Source organism: Silene latifolia, chromosome 5, assembly GCF_048544455.1.
Source record: "Silene latifolia isolate original U9 population chromosome 5, ASM4854445v1, whole genome shotgun sequence".
Taxonomy (NCBI): Eukaryota; Viridiplantae; Streptophyta; class Magnoliopsida; order Caryophyllales; family Caryophyllaceae; genus Silene; species Silene latifolia.
In genome coordinates, this window is record NC_133530.1 from 2,321,995 (window position 1) to 2,332,417 (window position 10,423).

General features: G+C 35.8%; 2 protein-coding genes across 3 annotated transcripts; both read left to right on the forward strand.

Moving 5' to 3' along the window:
* Window positions 1-707: 707 nt before the first annotated feature.
* Window positions 708-5,059, forward strand: LOC141656374 (uncharacterized). 2 transcript variants are annotated; one of them, XM_074463238.1, is made up of 9 exons: window positions 708-850; window positions 1,233-1,361; window positions 2,254-2,414; window positions 2,496-2,728; window positions 2,800-3,049; window positions 3,133-3,278; window positions 3,616-3,821; window positions 4,050-4,174; window positions 4,252-5,059. In XM_074463238.1, the coding sequence occupies exons 2-9, from the start codon at window positions 1,267-1,269 to the stop codon at window positions 4,842-4,844; spliced, it is 1,809 nt and encodes a 602-aa protein (XP_074319339.1). In that variant the 5' UTR covers window positions 708-850; window positions 1,233-1,266; the 3' UTR covers window positions 4,845-5,059. The 2 variants fall into 2 exon arrangements, with proteins under 2 accessions (XP_074319339.1, XP_074319340.1); XM_074463239.1 differs by having other exon boundaries at window positions 850-1,022.
* Window positions 5,060-6,057: 998 nt separating this feature from the next.
* On the forward strand, window positions 6,058-10,187 carry LOC141656375 (uncharacterized protein At4g28440-like). The gene is made up of 2 exons (XM_074463240.1): window positions 6,058-6,519; window positions 9,653-10,187. Exons 1-2 carry the CDS (start codon window positions 6,279-6,281, stop codon window positions 9,847-9,849), a joined length of 438 nt encoding a protein of 145 aa, XP_074319341.1. The 5' UTR covers window positions 6,058-6,278; the 3' UTR covers window positions 9,850-10,187.
* The last annotated feature ends 236 nt before the right edge of the window (window positions 10,188-10,423 follow it).

Here is a 10,423-nt window from a genome sequence, read left to right on the forward strand (position 1 = left end):
CCTACCTTGCATAATATATTGATTGTTCTATCACCATTGATTGATTGTTCTATCATTATTGAAAGCATAATATTTGCTAACCTACACATACATTAAATAAGACTTGTTAGAAAATTAAGAGACAACATTACAACAACCTAATTCAAAGCAATTCAAGAAAAGTATTAGCAGATTAATTCTACACTAAAATTTAAACACAATGTAATAAACATTAAGATCCAAAAAAAACACCATAAATAATAGTATAATATACACATTTGAAAACAAAAATTACAAACATAATAGCAATAACAATTTAACGTGAAGCCATGATTATTTATTTTTAGAATCAAATTGTGTGTATATATAATATTTATGTTGAGGTAATAGGGTTTGTTTAGGTTTCTATATATTAATATTAATTTCATCCAATCTAACTTTAATGGTAGAATTTTTACGGTGGTCAGCATATGTATTTTTGTTAGACACAAATTGGGACAATTGTTTATCACATTCCGTATGTTAGTGGCTGTAGGATACATTGGATTTTTTTCGTAGGCTAACTTTAATAAGATTTTTAAATTGCTCGAGTATTTCTGAAAAGTTGGACTCTCTATAATCGCTCGAAAAAAGCTTCCTTTATTAATATAGATAGATAGATATTGAAGTAGTCCAAATCGTCGCTCTGTCGTTGCCATAAAGATCGTACGAGTGGCCCACGTAGAAAAAGGACAAGTTTTATGCATATTTGTCTTTTGCAACTCCCTTTGCATTACTTCTCCCCCTCTCAAATCCATTTCCTTATCTAAAATGCATGCATTTCTACCACCAACACCCATTCTTCACCTTCTCTGCTAATCTTTGTTATTTGGTTAGTAATTCTTTTTCTTCTCTCTTATATCTACGTCACCTTTGCAATTTTCATCTCGAGTCATTCAAAAACAACGTTAATGTGTTGCTAATATAAGGGCAAGACTACATAAAGAGTGCATTCATCTGACCCCTCCTTACCTCGCAATTTATGGGAATGAACGATTGAGTAGGTACTGGTGTAATGTTGTTATTTTCGTGACCTTAATTGCAATGCCATAATCCAAAAGAGAGGAAAAAAAAAAACACATGTACAATTTTCATTTTGGGATGGTTCATAATATGATCATATTATTGAAGACGTTTTAGCATAGTGGTTAAGACGAGTGTATTAAACATTACGTCACAGATAGTCCGAATACCATCTCTTTACTATATTGCAGGGTGCTTGGATAAGTAAGGTTGTGGCTTCTAATAATGGACACATGCAAATCGTTAGCGAGGATACCAAATTTAAACGAGCAATGTTGTATTGGGATGCGCTTCATTTCTTCCGTTTTGGTTAAAAATTGGTACGTACTACACCCTCTGTCCCCGGTCATTTATTTACATATTCCATTTATAGGTGGTTCATTCATTTGTTTACATTTCTATAATTGGAATAACTTATAGGTGATTCATTCGTTTTTGGGTAAATTAGATTTTACTCCCTTTTGAATTCAAGTTTTTTTTAAAATTACTCCCTTTTAATTTATTTATTTTTAAATTACTCCCTCAAGTTGCATTTCTTGCTGAAATTACTCCCTGAAGTTGCATTTTTACAAAAATTACTCTCTTAAGTTGCATTTATTTTTCCTAGAATTGCTTCAAAACTCACAATTTAAGTGACTTATTTCCTTTATTTTTAAACTCCCCTAAATTTGTCTACATTGTTATACCTTTTAAAGTATAAATTGACTAAGCCACAAACGGAATAAGTTCAAAAACAGACGAAATAAGTCACTTAAATTGGTGTTTGGAGCAATGTTAGCAAAAAAAATGCACAAATACTATCCTACAACCAGTTGTATAATAACATTATACAACCACCTCAAAGTTGTTGAGCTCTTAGTTCTTACACAAAGCTGTTGAGCTATTTTACAAGTTATTGAGCTATTTTACAAAAGTTATTGAGTTTAATAATTATTCTGTTAAGCTCAATAACTTTGTACCATAACTCGATAATTTTGTTAATAAAGCTCGATAACTTTGTAACAAAGCTCAAATATATTGAATAAGTTGTATATACAACCAGTTATATAATACATTAATTAAAAAAAATGCAGCTTAAGAAAATAATTTTAGCAATTTTTTTTAAAATGGAGTAATTTTACAAAAGTTAATTTCAAAAGGGAGAGACTTTCATTTGTTTACATTTCTTAAGGATACTTGTGTGAGGTTTAATGCCTTTAAGTCTTAATGCAGTTTATACTACATCAATGTAAGAAGCTCTGCTCGATATAGACGCTTGAATGTAAAATGTTCAAATGTCGACGTCCCTAAGAGATTCAAGCGCGATACCATTTACGTTGACAAACGAGGCAAATTCAGAAGCTTCAACAACAAAAAGTTGTCTAGGAAAAGATGTATGTCCTCTCGATTCGTACTCAAATGTCGTGCAACAGTCATTCTGTAGGCTGACAATTTCTAATTTCTTTGTATAACAGGTGGTGGTTTGAGGGGACGAGGATGGAAGTTCGGTTCTGGTTTCATAGACGGTGTTTTCCCGGTTCTCAGCCCTATCGCTCACAAAATTATTGAACTTCTAGAGCAGGAAGCAGATAGGAGTAAAATCTGGAGTATACTCGACACACTTCCTCCGACACATAACACTTGGGACGATTTGATGAACGTATCTGTCCAATTACGTTTGAACAAAAAATGGGACCTTATTTTAGAGGTAATAGTTCAATTTAGTCGTCTGTACGTATGCTACTAATGTCGAAAACTGAAATGTGAATAGTTATGCAGTTATGTCAGTGGATACTGCAGAGGAGCTCATTCAAACCCGATATCATGAGTTACAATTTGCTGATGGATGCTTTCGGACAGAAGTTAGAGCATGTGAAGGCAGAATCAGTTTACTTAGAACTTCTAGAGACTCGATGCGTTCCTACAGAAGATACATACTCGATTCTGCTTAGAACTTACTGTGCTTCTGGTTTATTTGCAAAGGCTGAAGCCATTTTTACTGAAATGCGTAAATTTGGCCTTCATTCGAGTATGCTTCTGACTTCTACAGTTTACTGTAGACTGCAGAGTATTCTTCATTCTGTACTGATATTTTATGATCGGTTTTCTTAGGTGCCGATGTGTACAATGCATATATCGAAGGACTGATAAAAGGCGGAAACACCCAAAAAGCTTTGGAGATTTATCAGAGGATGAAAAAGGAAAATTGCAAGCCAACAACAGATACTTTCACAATGCTAATCAATTTATATGGCAAGGTTAGATTACCATTAACTATGACGAATTTCGACAGCTTTTTGACAATTGATGTTTTTTATCATTAAAATTTGTCCGTGTTGAAAATTTTAGGTTTTTGAGAACCCTGTAATAAAAAATAATTAACAATTACATTAAAAAAGACCCCACAGGTAAAAGATTCTGGCTCCGCTACTGAACTGCCTATAGCTTATGTCACTCAAGGAGAAGTTGTCGAAATTTCAGGCCATTAAAATGGAAGTAGCCTAAACCTGAGGATTTTAAGTCCTGAATAGAATAAAACATGTAAGTAGAAAGGATATTATATGTCTAAGCGGAAGAATAAATGCGATTGTGCAGGCAAATAAATCGTATATGGCATACAAAGTGTTCAATGAGATGAGAACTCAGAAGTGCAAGCCAAATATCTGTACTTACACTGCTCTAATTAATGCATTTGCAAGGGATGGACATTGTGAGAAGGCAGAGGAAATATTCGAGCTTTTACAGGAAGACGGTTTTGAGCCTGATGTTTATGCTTATAATGCACTTATGGAAGCTTACAGGTCAATGCATACAGTAGAAGTTAGCCATTTCAATAGAAAATCTACTGTATGTGTCTGAAGTCGGAAATCTAGTGTATGTCTGAAGTCACGAGATAGGGTTGGTTGAATTCCGTCAAGTCTTCTTGCAGTTGCCAGTCTGTCTGAAAAGATTAGAACAGGATTAGAAATTTTCTGAATTTTTTTTTATTTTAAATAAATTTGATTTCTTTTGCTTTCGACTTGTTACAGTCGTGGAGGCTATCCTTACGGTGCTGCAGAAATATTTTCACTGATGCAACACATGGGATGTGAGCCAGATCGAGCCTCATATAATATTATGGTAGATGCCTATGGAAGAGCTGGCTTAGTTGAAGGTACGATTACCCTTATCTTTTTATTTCCGACTAATTTGTACTTTCAGAGTTCACGCGTCTGTGTAATGTACTTTCAGATGCAGAAGAAATGTTCCTGCAGCTAAAACAACGAGGCATAACCCCGACAATGAAATCCCACATGCTCTTACTGTGCGCCTATTCAAAAGCCGGGAATGTTGCCAAGTGTGAAGACTTTGTAAATGAGATGATTGAGTCGGGAATAGAACCCGACACTTTTGTAATGAACAGCATGCTGAATTTATATGGCCGATTAGGGCAATTCGAGAAAATGGAACAAGTCTTGAATGCAATGCAAGAAAAAAGATACTCTTCTGATCTAAGCACATACAACATACTTATCAACATATACGGACGCGCAGGCTACTTCGAGAAAATGGAGGAATTGTTTCATTCCCTTCGTGCCAAAGACATGAAACCTGACGTGGTGACATGGACATCGCGCCTAGGAGCATATTCAAGAAAGAAGCAGTATAAAGTATGTTTAGAAATATTCGAGGAAATGATTGATGATGGATGTTTTCCGGATGGTGGGACCGCGAAAGTTCTTCTTTCATCGTGTTCAAGTGAAGATCAGGTCGAGCAGGTTACGATGATTCTCAGAACAATGCACAAGGATGAGACGCCTGTTACACTGGAAAATAAGCTGTAATGGGAATTTCTATTTTTAGGTTCTTTAGAACATTTACTGTGCAGGTTTCGAGACTTCAGATATAAGTTTATCAGTTGGTCTCCCTTGCGATGGTTGAGAATTTGCATATGTCTATAGCCGAGGAAAATGCTGATTTAGTTCTGTTATTGTACATTTGTATCATACTACTGTAATTCTGCATAATGCAATGGTAAAGTTTATGACCTGCTGCAAAACCGGACATTTAGGCTCAATAATGCGATGATCCAAATGTGACCCGCTTCACACTTAAAGAAAAATGCTAAAACAAATGACATTAAAATGTTAAGTATTTCTATAAGAAAAATCGTAAATTTCCAAATCTTATCACGCTATTTCTATAAGAAAAATCGAGAAATAGCATTTGATCTGTGTTAAATTCGATTTCTGGTCATCTGTATTTTTCACTGACCCTTGGCCCTTGATTTACTGCTGAAAGTTTTTTAAGAACTTTGTACTTGGTTTAATTTGCTACTGTATGTTACATATTCTGCCTGTGTATCTTCTCTTGTATCAGTTACTAGAAAAGCTAAATGAAAAGTGGAACAAAGCGAAAGATCAACCGTCCGCAATGAATTACAGCGTCTTTGATGGTATTATTCTTGACTCGGCTATAATGATGATACCTATAGACGATGATGTTCACCTAGTTGTTACTGTATGATACCTATTCTTGAAAGGTCTTAAACTTTATACCATGATGTTCACCTAGTTGTCCCTTCGGGGACATCTGATTATAAAAATCTTTCGAAAGAAATTATATATATTCAACAAAAAATGATACCGAGTATACTCCTATATAACTACGTGTTTTTTACCGTTTATCTCAATGACACACTAAGAACTCAAATATGAAAATATTCACATATTTGTTTCATAAAAAATGTTAACAATGACTTCACCTTTTAATAAAGCAAACAAATCAACAAAAATTAAGACACGCGTTAGAAAATCTGATATAATACCTATAATAAAGTATGATAAAAGCTTCGTTTAGGAAATCGTGTCAAGGCTTATACGTATAAAGGAACAAAAAAGAATGAGGAAAGTACCTAACACCGCTTCAAATTATATCGCAAAACCGTCTTGCTGAGAAGTTAAGGCCCGTCAAATAAATTTGAGAGACCAAGTTTTAAAATACCGTTTCGAGTCCCCAATGTGACTGAAAAACTTGTTTTTTTGCAAAAGGTACTCGAACTTGGACATTTAGCAAGCAAATTCGGCTCTAGAGATGCGGGTTCTTAAAACCGTTTGAACTTGTTATTAGACGGCCCGCCCGAGAATTTAAACCCATGGTCGGTCAATTGGTGACCATAAAACAAGAATCAAGTACCCAAGTGAAACATTTGCTTCATCTCAAATCATTTTAGGGGTTTAGGGTTTCATTCTTGGAAAAACCTTCACAATCAATCAACAATGGCGTCCCAAAATCAAACTACAAGACCACCATTAAGGAAACCAACATTCATTAAGATTGATCAATTGAAACCCATGACATCCGGTCACACATTAACCGTCAAAGTCGTCTCATCAAACACTGTTCTTAAGCGTGTTGGTCGAACTGCTGTTTCGCCGAATGTTCGTAATACTCGTATTGCGGAGTGTATTGTTGGGGATGAAACTGGTACTATCATTTTTACTGCTCGTAATGATCAAGGTATTGTGAAATTTCTCAAAGTTTTATGTTTTTAAATTGGTTTTGAATTGGAAACCCTAATTGTGTTTGTAGTTAGGTGTATGTTGTTGATTGTTGTTAGAAATTGGGATGATTTAACCCTAATTGTGTTTGTAATTAGCTGTGTGTTGTTAATTGTTCTCCAAAATTAGGTTGATTTAACCCTAATTGTGCTTCTAGGTAGCTGTATGTTGTTGATTGTTTTTAGGAATTGGAAAGGGGTGATTTGTGCTAGAATTCGAGAACCCTAATTGTGTTTTTAGAATTATAGGCGACTGTATGTTGTTGATTGTTTTCAGAAATTGAAATGGTTAGAGTTATGTTGTTCTGGAATCTTAATTGTGTTTGTAGTTAGCGGTACGTTGTTAGGGATTGGGGTTATTAGTGTTATATTGTTCCGGAACCCTAATTGTGATTGTAGAGAGGCAGAGCTGTGTGTTGTTGATTGTTGTTAGGGATCGGGGCGATTTGTGTTAGTATTCCGGAACCCTAATCATGTAACTTTATGTTATTGATTGTTATAAATTGGGGTGATTTCTGTTATGGCTTTCAGGAGTCTGTGTTTGTAGTTGGCTGTATGGCGTTGATTGTGATCAGGGATTGGGGTTATTTGTGTTAAGTGTTCGGGAGCCCTAACTGTGTTTGTAGTTAGCTGTATGTTGTTGATTACTTGATTTTGATCAGGAATTGGGGTTATATGTATCATGCTTGTTTTGAAACTCTGATTGCTTTACAAAAAGGGGGATTTTTATGATGTATTTCCGCGCTATTTATAGTACTAGCTCGTACCATTGGGTTTTTCTAATCATCTAGTATACTCCTAAACTTGATGAGAAGTTATTCAAATAAAGTCGATGCTCAAATTTTCGTCTTTTAAAAGTTATACTCCTACTCCTCAATTGTTTATTCACCGTTGATTAAAATACTTCTAAAAAAGAATAAAAAAGGCGAACAAATGATTGAGATGGAGGGAGTGTAGGGCACAATTGATTGATAGTCATCCATAATTGGTGAAGGTCATCAACCTTATGAACATAGGTACGTTTTTGTGTAAATTTGGAATATTTTGGGCTTGTACATGAAACTCTGATGTAGTATTGAGTCTCCGTTCTGCCTGGTCCTTTCCGTTTTGCTATAAATGCGACCAGTATTGGCCCAATATCGTTTACGCGGTGTCTTTCAACTTTAAAACCTTCTTAACTCGATCCTGTTTCGGTGTGGGGATGGTGTTTAAAACCATGATATGAATGATAAATGCAACATTTGATATGATGAAGAGTGCCTTGGCCATTGAACTTTCAAAGAGAAATAAGTGTTCTTTGCTATTTTCAGCGGTATACAATAGTTTATATGTTATGAGATTGTAAATTTGAACTTTTTGTATGCATTAACTTGTGTACATCTGATACCTCTTACCTAGCCATGTACTGTGGTAATGTTATTGATATTGCACGGAGCTCTTTACGCTTTCAGGTCTCTGTATAACTTGGCAGATTGCACTAGCAGATGTTTGCTAAAATGTTGTTCGTGAAACTGTGTTATTGTTCAATATACAAAACATATATGGCTAATAGCGTGGATACATAGAATATACTTGTGTTACTTTGCGGCAGTGCGGCCTGCATCCTACATTACTTTGACTTAGTCACATACGTGATATGTTCTACATAGCACTCGAGGATATTAGTATGAAATTTGTAATCAATTCTATCATCCCAACATTTCTCCAAGCATAAGCATAGACACTAACGCCTTGTTTGGATAGGAAAAAAGGAGGGAAAAGAAGGGGAGGGGGAAGGAGGGAAGAGAAAGGAAGGGGAGGGGAGGGAGAATGGAGGAGATGATTTTCCGTCCAAATCTTGCCTATGTTGGTGGGGAAATAATTTGCCTTGTAGGAAGGAAATGGAGGGATCCATTTTCCCTCCCCTCCAAATCCCTCTACCTTCATCTTGCTAACCAAACAATGGATTTCTCATCCTTCCAATTCCCTCACCTCCCTTTCCGTCCAAATCCCTCAATCCAAACACACCCTAAGAGAGGCTTGAATGGTGGCAGCAGCGGTAGTAGGAAGAGGCGCGTGTATGAACATTTAGTATGACTTTTAATGATTTTAGGCCTAATGTCTAAGATTTTTCTTCAATTCCACTATAAAAGCTCGAAATTTCTAAATCTGTAATTGACTTGTTGCCTCATTGGTCTGGTCTGTAGACTACATACACACGTCTCATTTTTCAATATAGACTTCGTGTCAATTTCAAGTTATGTTGTCTTAAGACTCGTGGCACTTGTATATTTGCAGTCTGAATGAGATCAGGTATACTAGTATTTGAATACTGATCATATGCTGGTCGATTGAGCAGTTTATTAGAGTGTTCTTGTCAGAGTGCGTTTCTTATCTATCCTGTGATCCCTTTTTAAATGTTGTGGTTTTGGTGGGGGGAAACATGGTTGTAGCTGTGTCATATTCGTGGGGGAACATGCGGTGGTTGCTATGAATATTAATCTGTTGAATAGTAGATAATGTGCTGACCCATTTTGGATTGTTTTACAAAATAGCATGTTTTTGTTTGAAGAATTTATGCATTAAGATGGTTGTCCTCTATGGATGATAGCATGCTTTTGATGATGAGAGTGCATTGTGTTATTGTTCTTTTTTACAAGTGTTTTTTGCCTACATTTACTCCCATTTTTGTAGATTTTTGTCAATTAGTTGTAGGAAAGGAATAAAGTGAATCGATTTGAGTTACTTACCTTTGAAAGTGTTTCAATACTTTTCTCCCTGTTGCGGGGTCTAGTTAGTTGGTGCCATTATACCTCAAAGATGCCACAAAAGGGAAACGAAAACTGGGGCGGATTTTCTGTGCATTGCTCGCTTGCTGCTCATAGATTGTGCAGTTTGGCATAGTAATGAGAACATTCTTAGAAAGAACCGCCAGCAAATGAGATATTTATATACACGGAAGTCTGATCGCTAGAAACGATAAAGTGTCGGTGCTCCATATAGTTTTATACACATATACCCAAAATGGATTGAATTTAGGTTTATCGTTTGAAATATTACTTTCTCTGTTTTCGCCTTGGTTACATGTTTCATTCTTTATTATCTATTTCACAGTTGACCTTATGAAGCCTGGCACAACTGTGATTCTCCGGAATGCCAAAATCGACATGTATAAGAATACCATGAGACTTGCAGTTGACAAATGGGGTCGTATTGAGGTCACTCAGCCTGCTAATTTCAATGTGCATGAGGATAACAATGTCTCACTGGTGGAGTACGAGCTGGTTAATGTTGTCGAGGAGGGACAATAATCTTTCAGCAGTAAATTTATTGGCAAGTATGGAGAAAGTTTTTGGGTTTGCCACTTTGCCTTAACTATTTGGTACTCGTATTATTATGTGAAGGGTTCTCTTTTGTTTTATTAATGGGTATTAGGGTAATTGGTATACTGGTTTTGCCAAAGCGATTAGGGAATCGTAAATTTGGGAAAAAGCGATTAGGAGGACATAAAATTCGATATGTGATGTTTCTATTTCGTGTTATGATTGGTGCTTTGGCATGTTCGGACGAAGAATATGTAAGTAGCCTTGGTGTTAGTTATTACTACTAGAACTCCCATATCTAATTTTAGATTGGGATGGCTTTTTAAGGTTCTTTTGCATTTTTTTTCCAAATTGATTCGGATATTAGTATCATTCATTTTGGATACGCTTCTAATGTCCACAAGTACATGAAAATGGTACGATTAAGACAATGAACAACGGTCGATGGAAAAAGCGATTAGGAAGACAATGAACAGTAGATGGAAAAAATAATAAGAGGTGGATTTGAATTTGAGCATGAGCATGAGCCTAGGGTTGCTCGGCTCGAGCTCGAAAAGCTCGA